Source organism: Gorilla gorilla, chromosome 8 (genome assembly GCF_029281585.2).
Source record: "Gorilla gorilla gorilla isolate KB3781 chromosome 8, NHGRI_mGorGor1-v2.1_pri, whole genome shotgun sequence".
Classification (NCBI taxonomy): Eukaryota; Metazoa; Chordata; class Mammalia; order Primates; family Hominidae; genus Gorilla; species Gorilla gorilla.
In genome coordinates, this window is record NC_073232.2 from 112,742,495 (window position 1) to 112,763,918 (window position 21,424).

Here is a 21,424-nt window from a genome sequence, read left to right on the forward strand (position 1 = left end):
GTCCCTGGCCTGTGAGCCTAAACACAGGCAGAGCTTTTTCTTTTTGAAAAGAATCGCAGCCTCAACTGGCCTTAGCAGCAGGTTAGGGCAAAGACAGAGACGGGGTCGTCTTCGGCGCTGGTGGTGCTGGCGGTGGTGGGAGGGGAGGGCAGGCCAGGGCACTCGCCTATTGTAGGTCTGGATTGGATGCTTCCACTCATTCATTTCCTTTTAATTAACCCGCATTCCTGGAGGAGAAATATTTATGTTGGCTCCCATAGAGGCAATCCTCAGACTGGAAAGAAGGGGGAAGAAAGCCTGTCTTAGCAAAACAATATCTCTAAAGAGCTCAAGAAGAGAAAATAGGAGAACAAAATGCCATTAAAATAGCCTTCTACCCCCACTGGAGTCAATGAAAACTTCATTTCACATGCTAATCCGCCACTCCGCCCCCTTGTCTTCTCACAACACCTTTTCCGAAAGTGTTTGGGAAAAGTCTTTGCAGTCAGTACACAGCTCCCTGCCGCTCAGACTTCTCCTTGTGTTAGTTCAGGGCCCCAAGTGGGGCTCTCGCTCCAGCAGCGGCTTTTTTCTCCCCCACTTTAATTTAAACAAAGACTTCAGAGTTCATCAACCTCCCACTGAAATTCACAGCTGCTGAACAAACTAATCCCCTCTCCCGGCCTTTCTTCCCTTCAATGGGCTCTTGGCTTCAAAGACACTTTGGGAAAGGACTTTGCTAGGGCTCACACTGCTTCATCAATAGAAGTTAGTGCAAGTATTATCTGAAGAGCAAGTGGCTTTACAAACAAATACTGCCTAACAATCCCTCCCTCCCAAACACACACACATCTAGCCCGCAGACATGATGGGATCTACAACAGGATTAGGGCTAGCATCCCCTGGCTTCACACCCAGTCCCTTTGTATAGCTGAGCTCAGCCCCCAAGTGGGGTGGGGAAAACCGTGGAACTGAACACCAGGCACGGATGAAGGGAGACAATCCCCCCACCCTCAACACACCTAGCAGAGTGACCACAAATGCTGCAAGGAGAGAACCTAATTCAGTGGGACTGGACACCTTCCTTTAACTTTCTTGATTTATCTCTCCCTAAGCCTCTCCCCTGCCTTACTAGGGTGCAGGAAGCAAGAATAAAGAGGACTAGAAAGGTAATGGCAAAATAGAACCCAGAGGAGGCAATGACTGGGAGATGACAGAGGAAACCAAATCGAAGCAGCTTTATTGCACCATTAAGTACATCACTGCATCAAATACAGTGCCACAAATGCAAATCCAGTCGGAGAAGGTAGCCCTGAGACATGTGGTGGCTGCGAGGGAGAAGGACCCCCAACCCTTGAGGAGCAGCGCTGGAAGAGAATCATTCCTTAATATGGCTCCAATTCCAGAACTGGGCTTTATCATCACAGAAGGAATGGCCTTGGGCTAAGGCTCCAACATAGGTGGAGTCAAGGGCAGTTCCCCATAGGCTGTGGTTCCCCTGCTCCTGTCTCACAGCCTAAGACAGCTTCCAGCAAAAGGCAGTTCATCCCTTTCACCTTCCATCCAACCTAGCCCACCCTTAATAATGCCGGCAGATGAGAAATTCCATTTTAACAGTGCCAAAGTTTCCTCTCTTGGTTCTGCTCATCACCCATCCCTCACGTCCATGAGTTGTTCAAAGGGTGAACAGCAGTCAGCTCTACCCCAGACCCTGGGCTACAGAGAAATACGGACCTGGAAATACGAAGTCAGAGGCAGGGAAAAGGTAAGGGCAGGCTCATAAACCACAGAAGGGAGAAACAAAAGACCCACATGATGGGTCACAGCAGAGGTAGGCTTAAAAGTAACAATCCTGTTCACCCTCTCAGAAGCCACTTAAATAGAAGATCCCTGGGGGAGAAGATATCCTGCCCCAGGTCCTTACATAGTATTAGGGAGAGTGAAGAACTGATTCTATGCCCTGCCTCCAGGCCTGAGAGTGTCTTGGACAGATCCTAGAAGGCCAGACATAAAGGAGTAAAAAGCAGGCACTCAGCTGGTTTGGAGCCAAGCCTACAGCATCACATAACTGGCAGCAAGGAAAAGAGTCGGGAAGAACAAACAGAATCTGTTGCAGGAGTCCCCTCTTCTGCAGGGAGGAGTTATGTAACAGCAGAAGTGGCCTCCTAGCAAGAGAGGCTGCCTGGTTTAGACCAGCAGCTTATGAGTGATGATGAGGACAGCCTTCAGGATAGGCATGAAGCTGGACACCTCGCTGAAGCTGCTACAGCCCGCCACCTGGGCATGCACTGCGAGGCCCTGCTCAAAGCTTCCTGCATCCACACATCGGGCAACCTCATGGAGCCCAGCCACGACATGAGGTGAGAGCTGTGGAGGGAATGACCCTTAGGTTAGTGAGCCCAACCCAGCTCCTACCCTGGCAGCATGGAAGGGATAAGGGAAGACTTAAGTTCTGGGGCCCAGTCCAGGCAAGATGCACGTATTTTGTGGGGAACCCAGGTCAGTGACACCTATGGGAAGAAAAGACACTGGGCTTCCTTTGGCCATGGTGATGGTGGAAGTGTAGGAGGCAGTGGGAGCACAGCTAGCTGTACTTACTATCCCCTCACAGAGCTTCTCATATAGATACTCCAGATGCTGGGCTGCCTCTTCCAGCTTCCTTTTTGTCTTCTGCAGGGAAAGAAATGGATTCCAACCCTAGCCCCTAAGTCTAACACCACACAGGGCCATAAAGAATCACAGCATATTAGGCCGGGCATGGTGGCTCACGCCTGTAATCCCAGCACCTTGGGAGGCTGAGGCAGGTGGATCATGAGGTCAGGAGATCGAGACCATCCTGGCTGACACGGTGAAACCCCGTCTCCATTAAAAATACAAAAAATTAGCTGGGTATGGTGGTGGGCACCTGTAGTCCCAGCTACTCGGGAGGCTGAGGCGGGAGAATGGCTTGAACCCGGGAGGCAGAGCTTGCAGTGAGCCGAGATTGCGCCACTGCACTCCAGCCTGGGCGACAAAGCGAGACTCCATCTCAAAAAAAAAAAAAAAAAAAAAATCACAGCATATTAGAGCTAGAATGGCTTCATTTCACAGAGGAGGGAATGAAGGCCCAAGAAGGGTAAGTGACTTGCTCAAGCCGACACAGCCAGCAGGGGAATGGCAGACTTCCTCACTCCTGCCTCCACCCTCCTTCCAGTACCCCTGCTGCCTTTAGGTCTCAATGCTGCTGGGTCCTACCATCAAGGAGCTGGACTTCAGACCAGACTCAAAAGTCTCTCCCCAGCTCCACATGGATGTCAATTAAGTACAAGATAGAGACAGCATGTCCAGGGGCAGTGAGAAGAGAGTCACACAAGGAACTGGTCCACAGCTGAGGGGTCCTGGAGCCAGCGAGGGGTGCGAGGAGGGCACTGTGAAGAAGGTTCAGACTTACTAAGTCAGTTGCAGACAGGGAGCAGTGTTGGAGAAGTGCCTCAAAGCTGCTCTTCAAGGACTGATGCTCTGGGGGCAGCTCCTTCCTTTCCATCTTCTCAGGTGGCAGGTGCTGAAGCTGCTGATAAAGAAGCAGGGAGAAAGGCCAGAGGGGCAAGCTGTCCTTCTCATGGCTTCCCTAAGGACTAGTCCCCAGTGACTCACAGTCACACTGTTCCCATTACAGCAGAGTTGGGGAGATGAGCAGCCTCCCTTTCTCTGCAGTAAGGACACCTGGTACCTGCCCCCAGTCTCCCTCAGCACATGCCTTGAGGAATGAGGCCCATCTACCATGACCTGCACCCAAGGAGGGCTGGAAGGTTTCCCAAGGGAGGGGAATACATTGTCCCTGTCACCTGCAGGCTGAGTTCTCCTGGAACTCCTGGGGGAGCATGACTCACACTGGAGACAGGGGGCTGTGAGGGAAGAATCCCTCGTAGCTCAGGGGTGAGGCTCATAACTGGAACAGTAATTGGTGCTGGGGGCATAAATGTCTCTGGCAGCTAAAGAGACAGAAGGAAAGACACATGAGTCTAAGCTGAGAGACTCCATGGCTCTGGTTTTGGGGAGTGGCAGGAATGACAGTGAACAAGGAGACAGAAGAGTGAGTGTGGGAAACTGGGAAGTGAGGAGACTGGTGTATGTGTGTAAGAGGGAAAGAGAAAGAAGAGGGTCCTGAGGAAAGAAGAGTAAGTGAGAGGAGGGCGGGGACAGTCTGAGAAGGGGAAGGACTGACTGAATCCTCTAAGGAATTAGAACGTGGTCATTGGTGAATGTGCGAGGGAGTGGGTAGGGAAAGATGCATTGACCTTGTTCCTCTGGAGGTTTCCCCTGGGGGCTGGGGCTTCTTTCCACGAATCTTGAGGTCCTATAGGATAAAAAGATAGAGGTTTTTTGGCGCATAGTGAAAAACACTGGAAGTTTTTTATCTGAAGGCTGGAAGCATTCTTTGAGTTGGAGTCCACCATACCTCCCTCTGCAAACCATCTACACTCCCAGCCACCCTCCACCCAACAGGGCCCTAGCCCTCTGACTTGAGGAAAGACTCCCAAAGTAGTGAGAGGGGCAGGGGAGGCAATAACCCAGAAGAGGGATCCATGGAAGGAAGACTGACCTGGGTGAGGAGTCAAGATGCCAGTGGTTGGGAGGACACTAGAGCATGGGGCACCTGGGTCCCCTGGAAGGTATGGCACAGGGAAGCTTGCAGGAGGGGTTGGGGTGTGGGAGACCATGCGGCCAGGACCTAGTGGTCTCAGAGGAAGCAGACGGAACAGTCTAGGAGTCTCAGGCAGGGAGGTAGAGCCAGGTCGCATGATGCCTGGGCATGCCATGGGTAGAGGGGAACCAGGAAGAGGCCATGTCCCAGGGAATCCCACCGGGTTAGGAGCTTGCACCCTTTGCCCTCCTAATAGCTGTGGCTGAGATGAAGCTGAAGTAGAACAGAAATAGGTCATTTGTCACTAAACTTCAATTCAGGAGCAACTCAGAGCATATCAGGGAGAAATAGGATTGCAATAAAAAAATAAATGATTAATACATGTATATGGAAATCTATAATTTACAAAATACTTTTAACTATATTCCTTATTTGACCTTCAAAACAATCCCATAGCATTGAAATAAGCAACACAACACTTTGGTATATTGCCAAAGGTACGAAGCCAGTGATAGCATTAGGAATTCAGACTTCAACTTCCAAGCTCCTCTCACTAGACAGACATACAGCTTCCCAAATCCATGCTGGCCAAGCCAATTGCTTTCCTGGGACCTCTGTGCTCTGCCCAGATAGATCTTCAGTGACTCACTCACCAGGCCTTACCCCAGGGCTCAAAGGCAAAGGCTGGATGGCCTGGGGCCCAGGTGCCCTGTAGTCACTTATATTCTGCGTCCTGGGACCCTGATAAGGGCTAGGATGGGAAGGTGCCAAGGGCATCGCTGGTGATGACTGAGGGGTGAAAACCCTTGGCCTTGGAGATGGAGTTGGAACCTATGAAGAGAAAAAAACATCAGCTCTTGGAAAGGAAAGAGAAAGGTAAATAATAGAAAACAGAAAAATAATAGGGAAAATTAATGAAACAAAAACTAGTTCTTTGAGGAAAAAAATCAATAAAATTGATAAACATCTAAAAACTGATAAAGATAAAAAGCAAGAAGATATAAATCATCATTAGAGATGAAACAGGGAATATTACAACAGACCCTGAAGCCATTAAAAATATAAACGAATACTACAGAAAACTTTACATTCATAAATCTGACAACTTATCAGAAATGGACCCATTCCTCAAGAACCACAAACTACCAAAACTCAGTCACAATGAAAGAAGATCTGGATAGTCCTATAACAATTAAAGCAATTGAATTTGTAATTTAAAAGCTCCCAAAAAAGAAATCTCCAGGCCTAGATGGTTTCACTGGAGAATTTCACCAAACAGTCAAAGAATTAATGCAAATTTATGTAATCTCTTCCAGAAAATAGAAGGAACACTTCCTAACTAATTTCATGAGGCCAGTATTACCCTGATGCCAGCACCAGAAAAAGATAGCAGAAAATAAAACTACACATCAATATTTCTCATGAACTTAGACACAAAAATCCTCAACAAAATTTTAGCAAATTAAATAATGTATATAAAAAATAATATTCCACAAGAAAGTGGGATTGATTCCAGGTCATACAAAGCTGATCCAATATATTTAAAAACCAATCAATTTAATCACCTATACCAACAAACTAAAGAATGAAAATAATATGATGACAGAAATGATGCAGAAAAAACATTTGACAAAATTCAACACCGATTCATGATCTAGTACACAAGGTGTTATGGTCTGAATATGCTCCCCAAAGTCATGTGTTGAAAACTGAATCCTCAATGCAACAGTGTTGGGAAAGTGGGACTTTTTGGAAGTGTTTAGGTCATGAGGGCTCTGCCCTCATTAATGGATTAATGCCACTACAAAAATGACTTGCAGGAGTGGGTTTGCTTTCTCTTGCACATCTGCTATCTGCCATGTGAGAACATAGCAGCAAGGCACCATCTTGGAACTAGAGGGTGGAACCGTACCTGCTGGAACCATATCTGCTGGTGGCTTGATCTTGGACTCCAGAACCATAAGAAATAAATTTCTGTTCTTTATAAATTTCCCAGTCTGTGGTATTCTGTTATAGTGGCACAAAATGGATTAAGACACGAGGAATAGAGGGAAATGTCCTTGGTCTCATAAAGAGCATCTGTGAAAAACCTAAAGCTAACATCATGCTTAATGCTGAAATATTGAATGTTTTTCCTCTAAGACTGAACAAGGCAAGAACATTCATGTTCACTATTTATTTTTTTTTTTTGAGACAGAGTTTCGCTCTTGGTGCCCAGGCTGGAGTGCAATGGCACAATCTCAGCTCACTGCAACCTCCACCTCCCGGGTTCAAGCGACTCTCCAGCCTTGCCTCCTGAGTAGCTGGGATTACAGGCATGCTCCACCATGCCCGGTTAATTTTATATTTTTAGTAGAGATGGGGTCTCACCATGTTGGCCAGGCTGGTCTCAACTCCTGACCTTAGGTGATCCACCCACCTCAGTTTCCCAAAGTGCTGGGATTACAGGTATGAGCCACCGCGCCTGGCTTATGTTCACTATTCTTATTTAACAGAGACTGGAAGTTCTAGTCACTACAATAAGGCATAAGAAAGAAATTAAATGCATATAGATTGAAAAGAAAGAAAACTATTTGCAGATTTGCAGACAGCATGACTGTCTAATAGAAAACCCCATGGAATCCACAAAAAACTTCTATAACTATTCAGGAAAGTCACAAGATATACCCAGATCAACACATAAAAATCAACTGCATTTCTATATACTCACAATGAACAAGTGGAAACCAAGAAATTTGATTTTAAACTGCTGAAGAAAAAAATTAAATACTTAGTAGGCATGAGCTGACAGGTGATATAAAAAAATTAAATACTTAAGTATGAACTGGACAAAATATGTACAGGATTGGTGTGACAAAAATTATAAAACGCTGATGGAGAAACATGCCACATTCATGGACTGAAAGGCTGAACCTAGTAAAGATGTCAGTTAGGAACTTGTATTTGAATACTCATAGCAGCTTTACTCATAATACCCCAAATTGGAAACTATCCAAATGTCCTTCAAAGTTTGAATGGCTAAAAAAATTAAAACTGGGGGCGGGCGCGGTGGCTCATGCCTATAATCCCAGCGCTTTGGGAGGCCGAGGCAGGCGGATCACGAGGTCGGGAGATCAAGACCATCCTGGCTAACACGGTGAAACCCCATCTCCATTAAAAATACAAAAAATTATCCGGGCATGGTGGCGGGCGCCTGTAGTACCAGCTACTCGGGAGGCTGAGGCGGGAGAATGGCGTGAACCCGGGAGGCAGAGCTTGCAGTGAGCCAAGATCGCGCCACTGCACTCCAGCCTGGGCAACAAAGCGAGACTCCATCTCAAAAAAAAAAAAAAAATTAAAACCATGGTACATTCACACCATGGAATACTACTCTGCAATAAGAATGAGTGAACTACTGGTACACAGAACAACTTGAATGAACCTCAAAGAAGTTATGCTAAGGGAGAAAAGCCAATCTCAAAAGGATACATATTGCCATGATTCTATTTAAGTAACAATCGTTAAATAACAATGATAGAGCTGGAGAACATATTGGTGAAGCCAAGGATGAGGGAGGCAGAATAAGTGCAGCTATAAAAGAGGTAACACAAGAGAGTCTTGTGGCGATGGTAAAATTGAGTATCTTGATTTTGGTGGTGGTTACACACCACAATGTGACAAAACTGCATAAACACACATAAACACACACATAACAATATGTAAAACTGGTGGAGACTGAATCTGAAATCTGAATCCATGGAGTGTACTAATGGCAATTTCTTGGTTTTGATAGTGTACTGTGGTTGTGTGAGATGCCGACACAGGGCAGGGTGTTGTTGGGATGCAGGAGACATCCCAGTACATTTCTTTGCCACCTCCCATGGTTATTTTTAAATGAAAAGAGACGGGGAGAGGGAGAGAGAGAGGAGAGGAGGGGAAGGGGAAAAGGGGAGACAAGTGAGGGAAGAAAGGGAGGGAGGAAAGGGAGGGAAAAAAGAAAAGGAATTAGGGTGGGGATGGAAGGTGGGACAAGATGAGCCATCAGAGCTTCTGCCTGGTAACTGTATCCAAATCTCCCTGGATTCTGTTCCCCAGCAGCTCTAGCAAGCTTCTGGCCTCACATCTTAACAGTATCCAATCCCCCCGGGCACTCTGGCCAGAACCTCTTTCCTCTCCCTCAGTCCCCCCAACCACACACACACCTCTCCAAACTATCAGCAATTCTGTCAGTTCTATCTACTAAGTACTTAGTATTTCAAATCCAACCTCACTGGCTAGCTTTAGTTATTTCATGTCTTCATCATCCCTTACTATAGCCTAACTCCCTCCAGCCTGGCCCTTCCTAACATACAGCTAATTATGTCACTCTTCCTAAAACTGTTCAATAGCTCCTCCCTGTCAAGTTTAAGTTCTTTAGCACAGAATGCTAGGTCCTTAGTGATCTAACTCCTACCTGTTGTTCCAGCTTCATCTAACTTCACAGCCACAAACACCTGTGTTGCAGCCCCAATTAAATAATAGTAATTCTCAAAAGGCTTCGGCTTACTCTTGCTTCAGTGCCTTTGTACATGCTATTCTCTGTGCCTGAAACAGTCTTCACTTGCTCATTCCTTTGCCTAAAAACTTTTAATCTTTGAAACTCTGATCAAACATCCGACTTGTTCTGAAACACTCCCTGGACTGCCCCCACAACCTCACCATACAGAGTAAACTACTTTCATCTGTGTGATCTTATAGCCCCTTGCCATACCCCAATCATGGTATTTATGAATTTTACTGTAGCTATTTTTTTTTTTTTGAGACGGAGTCTCGCTCCGTTGCCAGGCTGGAGTGCAGTGGTATGATCTGGGCTCACTTCAACCTCCGCTTCCCAGGTTCAAGTGATACTCCTGCCTCAGCCTCCCGAGTAGCTGGGACTACAGGTGCATGCCACCATGCCCAGATCATTATTTTGTATTTTCAGTAGAGATGGGGTTTCACCATGTTGGCTAGGATGGTCTCGAACTCCAAACCTCATGATCTGCCCGCTTTGGCCTCCCAAAGTGCTGGGATTACAGCTGTGAGCCACCACGCCAGGCCTACTGTAGCTATTTTTTACATATCTATCTTTCCACTAGACTATGAGCTACTTGAGGGCAAGTATCACGATTTTTGCACCTTTATGTCCTAAGAGCCTAGTAGTTCAATAAACAGTTATTTATTACAAAAAGAACTGAATCTATGTTCTATGGAAGTTGGGAATTTTCATCAGTTTTGTTCACAATATATTCCAAGTGCCCAGAACCATGCTTGGCACGTATTATTGAATGAACAAATGAATGAACAAACGAGGTCTTACCTGGTGAGAAGGCTGGGATCCCAATCTGTAAGATGATGTCTCTTTAGAGTGGAGGGTAGCTCCCACAACAATCCGGGGGAAGGGGAAAGGGGGAGACTGTTGGCCCAAGACAGCAGAACCTTGAGCATGAAAAAGCCGATCTCTTAGCTGCTGAACTGGTGGCTATAAGTTTTAATGAGGAAGAGCTGTGTCAAGAAATTAAAACAATCAAGGCCCCAGGTAGCAGTCAAATTTCAGCTGACCCTCTACACCAAGCTTGTCCAACCTGTGTTATTGTGTTGTTGTTGTTGTTGTTCTGTTCTGTTTTGTTTTGTTTTAGGCTTTTAGCAGCCTGAAGCCATGGTTTTTGGTTTGTCTCTAGTGATAAGTGGAAAACAGGGATGAGGAAGGGGCTTTACTGGCCCAACCAGAAACAGAAACTAAGCACCCACGACTGTATTCTGACCCTTGGACACCTCCGCTCTATACTCTAGCCCCCTTAGAAATGACTCAAGGTTCCTGAATCCCTGCCAAACACTTGCATGCCTCCCTCCTTGCTATTCTTTCTGCTTAGAATGCTCTACATCTGTTGGTAAGCTACTTCTCTTTGAAGGTCCAGCTCAGCTGTTTTAACCATTGGGAAGCCTTCCTTGACTTCTCCAGGCAAAAATCAGTCCCTTCCCTGGACTCCCACAGTGCTCAGTATAAGCTTCTGTTATGGCACTATAGGTCATCAACATTTGATCTTCCCCCAGTAGATTGTGAGGTGCTTAAGGGATTCCATCTTATCTATCCTAGGAGCTTCAGCATTAGCATAGTGCCTGGAATATGAAAGTGCTCAATCAATGTTAGATGACTGAATGAAATGGTTTGCTCTCTCCACATGGCCCCACTTACCTGAGCACAGTCACTGGGTAGAAAGCTCATGGCAGTGGCCAGGCTGCCCTGGGCTGCCAGGAGGTTGGCATACTGAGTGACCCTGTAGGTTGTGGCAGGGCCTGGGCTCACCCCATGAGGACCCCGCAGTTGCTCCAAGCTCCTGTTAAGAACCATCACCTTCTCCATCAGGTCCTGTAAGGACAAGGATGAGGGTGGTAAGCCTTCAATGAGGCATATCCTGCTCTCTAAGTCCACGCAGCTCATTCAGGGATCTCCCACTATGGGTAGAGATGAGGGCACCTGGCCATACCTAGGTGAAGGCAGCAGATGATGACATGTAAGAACTGTGACAGAGAAGGGCCACCTGGCCTCACCTCCCGAGCTGTTAGGATTGGATTTAACTGGACTCATCTGGGTCTTAGATTTTTGTACATCTCTACCTCTTCCTTTTGCTTTTCTACCCTTTCTGCTTATACATCACCAACCACAGACTCTGTCATACTAATTGTTTCATGTGCGACTTTTGTCTCTCCATGAGTCTGTGACCCCCACTTTCTGTGGTCACCCACAGAACACCTGGCAGTTTAGATCCACAGAACTTTCCACAGTAGCTAATAGAAGGGCCAAGCCACAATTACTCAAGTACTGAATACATCTGTAAAACCAAACCTGAAATAGGAAAAAAATTATGAAGACTAACACTGAAGCAGCTGCTGCTTAGTCTTCTCTGAGGGAAGAGGAGAAGATCCCAGACATTCAGGACCTTTCGCTCCTCCCTAACACTGTGGTTCCAGCCTGTCCCAGAAGATTCGCCTCTGCTAGCTCTGCACATCTCCACCACTAGCCTCCTAAGGGCCTGGTGTGGAGTGGCCAGTACCCTGCAGAGAAGGGGTACCTGCAGAGCCATGGAGGACAAAGCCTGGTGGCATTTTGCCCAGCACTCCACCAGCCGCTCCACACTCCCTGAGCACACATAACAGAGTCTGGCTTCGGAGGTTAGTGCCCTGCTACCCTCCTGTTCCATGCGAGTTCCCAGCATGTCTGCAGAGAGAGGGAAATTTCATTAATGGCACAGCTGCCCTGTGTGCCTCTCCTTCTCCTGTTTGGAAACAGGGAGAGGACCATGAGCCTGGGACAAGTAGCTGCAGTGGCTTTAAGACAACACTGAGACTCACCTTGCTGTACAGAGAAGGGGAAAGTTCTCACATCATGGTGTGACAAGACAAGGTAAAACAGGACAACAAAGGATCCTCTCTGAAAGTAGGGGCATGCACTGTGGTCCCTGCCTCCTGGCTAAGCCAGATTCTAGCCCTGACAACATTGCCTGGCCTCCCACAGCTCAGTCTGCTCCTCCACCTCCCTCCTGCATGCATCCTTTGACTCCATGCTGGAGTCACACCATTTCATCCTGAAGCCTGGGACCACACCTACCACAGAGCTCGGGGAATTTCTCTGTGCCTGAGTATGTCAGTAGCAAAGCCAGTGCCTCTCTCCAGTTCTTCACGCTACAGGTACACACCACATCCTTCCAATTCTTTTGCACAACACAGGCTAGAAGCTGTAATGGGCAGAGAGGGAAAGAGGCCATCAGCCATCCATCCAGCATAGGCAGCAGGATTCCTGCACAGGCCTCCTGTTAGAGCCCTGAGTAGGGGCAAGGGATGAGGTGGGGGTGGTTAGAGTAGAAACAGAGAGGCAGGCAGATACTCAAACATGGGTCCCAAGGTGTGGGTATCCACCTCACAAGGTCCAAGTAATCCCCTCCCTTCTTCTCCTGCATGATGGGCAGTTACCGAGGAGATTTTGGTTTTCTTCTTGGCCAAGTAGCGCTCCTGTGTTTGCTTCAGCAGATCTGCACCCCCAGCCTGGGCCAGGATAATGGCATCAGCAAAGCGCTCCTCCTTCAGACACAGCTCCACGGCCAGACCCAGTTCCCCAAGCAGGAGAGCCTGGCTTAGGAGTCCATCAATATCTGCAGGCAGAAGCATCCCCTGTGCATTAGTTGCTCTCAAACCCCAACTTCCTGCCCCCTGCAGGGCCCACAGCACACCCTCTATATCTCTATATCACTCAGTGTGCTTGGCTCCAAACTAAATCCTCAAGTTTCACTCCTTGGCAATAAAATGTATTTTGGTGCCCAGGTCTAAAGACAGGGCCCAAGACAAGGGAGGGAACTGATGTGGCAGTAGCACAGTGTGAGGTGTGCTTGATCACAGTGGGCAGGGGCCACAGTCCTTTCAGCAAGAAGGATAGAATAAAATCTGTTGGTAGAAGGCCTTCCATAGGAAGGACCTATCCATGAAAATCTACAACCAGAGAGAGCTCTAACTGGTAAGCGACTCACTCAGCATTTGAGATGGTGGGAGGAAGGCACGAGGCAGGGGACAAGAAGGGAATGTCTCAAGTCCAAAACCTCCGTGCCCACCTAGTCCTAAGCAGAGACTCTCTCTCTCCCTCAGGGTCAGGGTACCTTTTGTGATGGGGATCTCCCAAGGAGTCATGTTCTGAGGGACCAGCTCATCAAAGAAGGCTGAGGAAGCAGAGGCTTCCTTTGTGGTGTGTTTGGAGGCCTGTATGAGGAAGGACAGAGGTGACTACTTAGGGGTGAACCCAGAAGACAGACAGAGAGCTGGCTTAGTAGCTCTGAGAGCTCTACTATTTGGCCGTTAATGGGTAAAACTAAAAAAATAGCCAGGTAAGGTTTGGGAAGGGCCATAGTTCATGGTTAAGACACAGCTCTCCACTCCCAGCCCAAAAGCTTAGGGACTCTGTGTCTCACTCTGGTTCTAAGAGAGTGAGGAGTCTGAAGACTTCTACAGATGCTAAACACTTACAGAGAGCAAAGAAAAGGGCCAGGAAGGGAAAGATGCCCAAAAGGCAGGTTTCCTGTGTTACCATAGGTCAGGCTGACTGGACTCCTACCACACCTGGCTGCAGAAGGCCTGTTGTCTGTCACTGTTGAGGTCATTTCCCTTGGGCTGAGGACTCTCACCTAGCCCCACGTCACTCTTCAACCATGTGGCCACCTGCAGGGAGAGACCTATGAAAACCGCTCTTTCCAGCGTAAGATCAAGTAAGCATTATCCTCTTTTCCTATCTCCATACCCCACCAACTGTATTCTCTAAGATCCCTGATCTATTTTTTTCTGAGAAAAAAACAAACTCCAGGATGTAAAATGCTCACATATGCAATAATAAGGCCAGGAAGAGGTATTCTGAGGTGGTTTACTCTGGCAACATTCTCTTCTTCTCTTCAACAAGTACATGTTTCTGATGTGAAAAGCAGCTTACCTTCTTCTGAAGCTCATCTTTACTGTATCCTAAAAGCTTTAGGAATTTCATTCTGGAGTCTTGCTCTAAGGTCACCTAAGAAACCACAGAACACAGAAAAGATTCCATTAAATGAACATAAATGACGCTCTTCCTACAACAAGCTGGGTATCTGTGCCAGTATACCCAATATAGTTCTTTGTACTACTAGAAGTGCCCTCAGTAGTCCAATGCCATCTCTTTTTCCTCCCTGGATCTGACTTACTGATGGGCTATCGGCAGTGTTAACATAGCCCCCTGCCCTTTGTGCATGAGAATTTGACCTTTCATTGACTTCCTAGCTCTGTTACCCTGGTAGTCTGGTGAGAGTAAAATGTCAGCTGTTCCTAGGCAATATGCTTGTGATTGGTAACTTGCATCTGGACTGGAACTATGTAACCTAGAAATAATTAATGTGAACAACATGCTATGCATTTCCCTGATTGCAGTGGCTCTTGTAACTGGACAGATTCCTTGCAGGGACTCCGGAAGCTATGCTTTTAGAATTGGTACAAGAGATATTGGCTCTTGTGGGCAAGAAGCTTCTAAGTCACGGCAACTTACATACCTGCCTGATGTATAGTCTCATCTCCTTGTACCTGAGCTGTCTCTGGGGGGCTGAAGAAGAGAACTCTGAATTACTGCATGACTGCTGAAAGGGCTCCCACAGAAGACACCTGCCTGATGCTACCCTGCTGTGGTCCCTATCCCATATCCTTCCGAGGAGTCTGCTGCCAAGTGTAGCCTACAGTAGTCTTGTGAGTCTAAATGTTTCTTTTCTTTCTTTTTTTTTTTAGACAGACTCTCACTGTCTTGACCAGACTGGAGTACAGTGGCGCCATGTCGGCTCACTGCAACCTCCACCCTCAGGGTTCAAGTGATTCTCCTGTCTCAGCCTCCTGAGTAGCTGGAATTACAGGTGCCCTCAACCACACCCCGGCTAATTTTTTGTATTTTTAGTAGAGACAGGGTTTCACCATGTTGGCCAGGCTGGTCTCGAACTCCTGACCCCAGGTGATCCACCCACCTCAGCCTCCCAAATTGCTGGGATTACAGGCGTGAGCCACCGCACCCAGCCTTGTAAGTCTAAATGTTTCTTTGAGAAGACCTCTGGTAGAAGTTGCACAGGTACAGTAAACAAAGTCAGCTTCCCACTCAATGTCCCAAATACCAAGGAGCAAACCTTTCTGAAGCCCCCGTAATCTTGGTTAGCTGTCCCAGGCCCTTAATTTATTCCACACTGAAACATGATTTCTAACCATACCTTTCTCATAGTCTCTCTGGGCACCCTTATCCTTCCATGCCCTTCCCTTGGAAATGTTCACCACACCCAACCAGGAACCATCATGATGCACAGCTCTTGGGTAGCTTTTAAACCAGAATGCCTGGCCAGGCGCAGTGGCTCACGCCTATAAGGCCAGCACTTTGGGAGGCTGAGGTGGGTGGATCACCTGAGTTCAGGAGTTCGAGACTAGCCTGGCCAACATGGTGAAACCCTATCTCTACTACAAAAAAAATACAAAAAATACAAAAAAAAAAAAAACCCTGTCTCTAAAAAAAAATACAGGTGTGGTGGCAGGTGCCTGTAATCCCAGCTATTTAGGAGGCTGAGGCAGGAGAATTGCTTGAACCCGGGAGGCAGAGGTTGCAGTAAGCCAAGATCATGCCATTGTACTCCAGCCTGAGCGGCAAGAGTGAAACTCTGTCTCAAAAAAACAAAAACAAAAAAACCCAGAATGCCCTGTCCTATAGGTCCCTCTGTCCTATAGGTACCACTGTCTCCTTTGTTTAGTGGAGTAAAGGCTGAACTCCTGACCACTCCCTCTCTTTCCCATCTCACCATTCCTGGAACTTGTATCCTGCTTATGACAAAAGCATCATTTCTTATTCTTTTCTTCCCACATCATTCTCTGGCTTCACTGTATAGTCAAGATCTTTCTCAAATCCTCTTTCTCTAACTTCCTGATGTCCACCTTCATAAAGCTCTACTATGCCTAAAGCTCAAATTTCAAGTCCCTCTCAGATGCCCTGGTACAGGCCCAATCCTTTTTGCTTTCTTCTAAACAATTCCAAAAATTTGCACAATCATCCCACTGACTGACCAGTCAGCTACTTCCCTTTCTTCCTTCAGATCTCTCACTTGCTCATTTCCTTTGATAGGTATAGTACTCCTCCTGGTGTCACAGGAAACTTGAAATTAAATGAGAACTGGAACTGAACCCATGCCTCCAGTGTACAGTGGCACCTGAACCCTAGGACCCACTCCAGGGACTTGCCTTGGGTTACTTGAAACCAACTCAAAGCCTTCTTATGACAATATGTCCTGCTAACTAATGTTTTTCCTTTCTCCTCTTTTTCTCTTTCCTCCCTTTTTTCTTCCTTCCCATTACCTTATCTGCCCTTTGGCATGATACCGTGAAGGTCTTTGCCTTGGCCCTGGTAAAGTACCTAGGACATCAGCCATAGTAGCAACGAAGGAAAACATCTCGTGTATTCCCCATCTTTCCTAGCCTCTTCCCAAATGGCCTTTGAGCCTCTGGTAAAGGGTGAACGTTTTGTGTCCAGATGGTGGGTGTAGTGTGGGGGAAAAACTAATGGGAGTTAAGGCCTCTGTAATCTGGGTCCCAGTGTGCTTGTGCTTCTCCTGCAGTTGACAGAGGTTGGAGTTCCAGGCTTTGGGGAGACACTTCTGAGCAGCTAGCCTTCAGGCTTCCCACCTTCAGGAACTGCCACAGCATCTTTTCACTTTGCAGTAAAGCTTGCTGGCTCTTGTTTTGACAGTAATTCAGTAGATTTCCTGATCCCAAGGCCTCCTGCAGCTCAGTTGGTCGCATCAGGAATTCAGATTCTGTGGTGACTTGACTGATGAAGACTAGGCGGGGACAAGGCTGTGGCACCAGATGGGCAGGGGTGCTGGGGAGGCCAAAAGTAACCAGCTTCCCTCCAAACTGGTGAGGAAAAGCAAGAAGGGTAAAGGTTATACCTTCAAGCCAAAAAGTAACACTAAGTCAGGTTCACAGAGAAGGCTATCTAATGGCTGACCCTAGGCTAGGAAATAAATAAAATAAGAGAGTTCCTGGGGGGTGGAATAGGATCAGGAATTTAGTGTTGAATGTGTCTCCCTACCAAAACCACTTCTGCACTCTTAGGACCACCCACTTCAAACTTCACCACACAATACTCACCTTCTGCTAACCTGTCCTGGTACCACCATTCTCCCAGTCACCTGGGCTAAATACCTCAGCATTAGCAAAGTCTTCATACCCCCTATAGCCAAGCAACGACAAAGTCCTACCTATTCTTGTTCACTGTCTTTCATGCAGGTCCCCTCCATCCCATTGCCAGTGCTAGTACACCCAGATTACTAAAATAGTTTGCTAGCCTTCGTTCTTTTCCCTCCTCTAATTAAGCCTTAGACTATCCTTCTATTGCTTGTACCAACCTGCTGCTATTCAGGAGCCTGTGTGGTTTCACAAGGCCACAGGAAAGAGCTTAAGCTCCCCTGCCTGCAGTGCACAAACCTCTGCAAAATCAGGGCCAAACCTATCTTTCCCAGCATCTCTCTCCCTGCTTGTTTATTATAATTGCTCCACATCCCTAAAATGCCTGGTGTGTTCCTGCTTCTGTGCCTTTACCCACAACACCCCCACCTGGAGTATCCGTCTCACCAAATTAGATGCCTTATATAAAGCATCTGGCACAAAACAGGACCTTAGAAAAACCCTTTTTACTCCAGCAGTTCTCAACATTGGCTGCATATTAAAACCATATGGAGAACAATCCAGACTTGCCAGGCCACACCCCAGACAATACAATCAGAAACTCTGGGGGTGGGACTAGGCATCAGTATTTTTTGAATTATTCAAGTTATTCCAATGTGTATCCAAGGCTGACAACTTTTTTTTTTTTTTTTTTTTTTGAGATGGAGTTTTGCTCTTGTTGCCCAGGCTGGAGTGTAATGGCGCGATCTCGGCTCACCATAACCTCCGCCTCCCAGGTTCACTCGATTCTCCTGCCTCAGCCTCCCAAGTAGCTGGGATTACAGGTATGCACCACCACGCCCGGCTAATTTTGTATTTTTAGTAGAGACAGGGGTTTCTCCATGTTGGTCAGGCTGGTCTCAAACTCCCCGACCTCAGGTGATCCACCTGCCTCGGCCTCCCAAAGTGCTGGGATTACAGGAGTAAGCCACCAGCGCCTGGCCGACAACTTTTTTTTTTTTTAACTTTTACTTTAGGTTAAAAAAATTCAATCCAATGCAGTAAATGTGCATGTTTGTTACATGGTAAACTTGTGTCATGGGGGTTTGTTGTACAGATTATTTGGGGTTGATAACTATTGCTTTACTCCCTAACTATTCACCATTTCTTTTCCCAATATCCACCTCCTAATGAACTCTCCCAGTCAGAATTCTTATTTACCGTGACCTCTGCAGCACAAAATCTACACCACAGATTAGTGCTAAACAAAACCATTTTAACTTTTGATTTATATAGTACTTGATAGTTTTACAAAGTTTGTACATATATTCTTATTTGTGGTTCATGTTAATTTTCTGGGCAGGCATCACTATCCCTATTTTACCGATAAGAACGGTTAAGTCCTGAGAGGTTAAATGAATTGTTCAAGGTTACCCAGCTAATAAATGACAGAGCTATGATAAGAATTCAGGCCTCTTGACCTCAGAATTCTTTACCTCCCTACTTCTTTTTCTTTTTAAGCTCACAGCCTATTGAATGTGTTAGTCTTGCCTCCCCAGTAAAACCGTTGGCTTTGAAAACAAGAACTTCCACTTTTATACATCTGTTTTCAATTCAAACCTAATATTTAAAGCATTGTACCAAGTGCTTCAGGGCCTTGTCATTCAAAGTGCTAGTCCTCAGACCAGCTGCAAGGACATCAACTGGGAGCCTGGTGAAAAATCAGAATCTTGGGCCTTACTTCCGACTCAATGAACCAGTTTCTGAATTTTAATAAGATCCCCAAGTGATGTGGATGCACATTAATAGTTTGTGAAGCACCGCTTTGGGGATATAAAAATCAGCAAGACATAGTCCCTATCCTTAAGGAGTCTATTACTTAGCAGGGTAATATGCATATATGTATATAAATAACTTTAGTATAGTTAGAATGTATCGTTACCAAAGTATAAGTCTGTGGGATTATAGAGAGAGGTTAATTTTGACTTGGGTTAAAGACAGGCATCAAGGAGGAGATAGCATTTAAGAGAGGGGCCTTGAAAGGCTGTGGTGGCATTCAATGGGCCCAGGACAGAAGCTGAAGGTTAGGGTACAAGCAGAGACAGGAAGAGTTGAGGAGTTATTTACAAAACAGAAAGAAGTCATATGTAACTGGAACATAGAGAACGTATGAGAATGAGACGGAAATGGAAAGGTAAGTGGATCCCTGTGCAAATTTAGCCTTGTCTATAAAGCAATGGGAGGCTCAAACTTTTGAACAGAGAAATGACAGAATAAAACGTTTTTTTTTTTGCCTTCTTTGTAGTTCCTTACTACCAGTCCAGACACGTAAGGGTTAGAGAAAAGATGGAATCTCAGGCTATTTCTCCACAACCAAGAGTTCTAAGGCAGTCAGCTCCTTTTAGACAGGACTGGCAGAAGATACAGAATGGGTGAAGTGAAGAGAGGGAAGCTATAGTAACTCTTTCCTTGAGAGGTAAAGTGCGATCCATTCTGAGACAGAGGCAGTGGGAATACGTCTGCTACAAAACTTAGCTCCATGCTGGGCACATGGTAGGCTTCACAAACACACACACACACACACACACACACACACACACACACACACACCTATACATCCACTACACTTACAGCAAATGAAACACCTGTTGGTCTTCTAATCCATTTGGGGGGTTTTTTCAGGGGAGGTATCAGTGATGCTTGTGCCACTTGCTCTGGCACCTGCAGCGGTGGGAGAGGCTGGCCTTTGCTGAAGGAAGAGGAGATCTGGGGGGAAAAGACACCTGCATCGCCATCCTAAAGTGGCAGTTTAGTCAGGAACTCCACCTACAAACTCCATTTTGGGAGGAATCCTTGAGACACCCAATTTGACCTAGAAAGGTCAGACTCCCATATTCCAGGGGATGGGGAAGTGAGTGGTAGCGAGGGTGGGACTCCCATGCAAGTAGGCTCTTGGAAAGACTACTACATTCAAAGTCTATAATGGAGTGTGGCACAAAATGGATCTATAGAAGAGAGAAAGATAAGAGTCATACTCTTGAAATAACTGTCCCAGCAAAGGGGTCCCACGGTCCCTGAAATACTACAGGGCCCATCCAATAACAAGAGTCAAGGTGAAGGCCTTCTTCACACTGTGGCAGAAACTGACATCCTTTCAGGAAGATGGGCACTAGGGCAAAAGGTGCAGCCCTCCCAAACCCCGGGCCCTGGTCTCCCAATCTCCAATATCTCCACTTCTCAAGCCATATGTCTCTCTCCCACAAACAGAGACAGCCCCTTCCCTCCAGCATTCTCTACCAAGCCCTTCAAACCTTGTCAGCCTGTCTCATGTGCTGGACTTCCCGGCTCCTACCCATCACAGAGTACAAACTGATCCAGCCGTTGAAGGAGGCAGCAGAGAACACTGAAGGGTCCCGAGGGCATCACTGCACATCAAAGCACCAGCTGCTCTGTGTTGGTAGCTTATATACCACCTAATATGAGGGAACACACCATTAGGGACAGTCCATGAAACCCAAAACACATGGCTGCAGCTGAGATTCTTCTACCCTCTCTCTCCCATCCCAGCATGCCCACAGAAGGGCCAGCCTACCTCACTGCTCCCCAGGTTCCAGCACAAGATCTGGCTGTCCTTAGCACTAGTGAGCAGCAGCTCAGCATCAGCCTGGCTCCATGACACTGACAAGATCCCCCTAAAAAGAGAAGGGAAGAGGAACTAGCATTTGTTGAATGCCTACTATGAGTAGGGTACCTTATAGTCTTTTATACATTTTATAGGGCATATCAGACCATCCATGCCCTATAAAATGCATGGTCTGATATTATCTTACAAATGAAGAAAATGAGGTTTTGAAAAATTAAGTAACTTTCCAACAGTTGCAGAGTCAGAACCCAAACCAAACCTCAGAGCCTGTGCACTATGAAATGTACCACTCTGCCTCTCTTAGATCACTGCAGGATGGCCTGCTTCTTTTCACTGATTAGACAGTAGAGATTATGAATCAGTATGAATCACACAAACACGCATCACTATGGGTGCTTTTAGCCCAGGAGGTAGTAAAGACCTAACCATCTAAAGTCCCCAAGGAGGCCAGGCACAGTGGCTCATGCCTGTAATCCCAACACTTTGCAACGCCG

At 46.7% G+C, this 21,424-nt stretch overlaps 1 protein-coding gene across 1 annotated transcript in view; it reads right to left on the reverse strand.

The window, feature by feature from the left end:
- Positions 1-1,201: 1,201 nt before the first annotated feature.
- SEC31B (SEC31 homolog B, COPII coat complex component) overlaps positions 1,202-21,424 on the reverse strand; it is a 33,300-nt gene continuing 13,077 nt past the window's right edge. The window contains 19 exon segments of the mRNA XM_063710421.1: positions 1,202-2,346; positions 2,578-2,649; positions 3,410-3,526; positions 3,804-3,950; positions 4,257-4,315; positions 4,562-4,876; positions 5,257-5,434; positions 9,921-10,082; positions 10,797-10,970; positions 11,674-11,819; positions 12,210-12,336; positions 12,572-12,750; positions 13,249-13,348; positions 13,706-13,804; positions 14,070-14,144; positions 16,805-17,035; positions 19,919-20,053; positions 20,599-20,760; positions 20,880-20,979. Of these exon segments, the coding sequence (XP_063566491.1) occupies positions 2,167-2,346; positions 2,578-2,649; positions 3,410-3,526; positions 3,804-3,950; positions 4,257-4,315; positions 4,562-4,876; positions 5,257-5,434; positions 9,921-10,082; positions 10,797-10,970; positions 11,674-11,819; positions 12,210-12,336; positions 12,572-12,750; positions 13,249-13,348; positions 13,706-13,804; positions 14,070-14,144; positions 16,805-17,035; positions 19,919-20,053; positions 20,599-20,760; positions 20,880-20,979 (2,758 nt within the window). The 3' untranslated portion in view covers positions 1,202-2,166.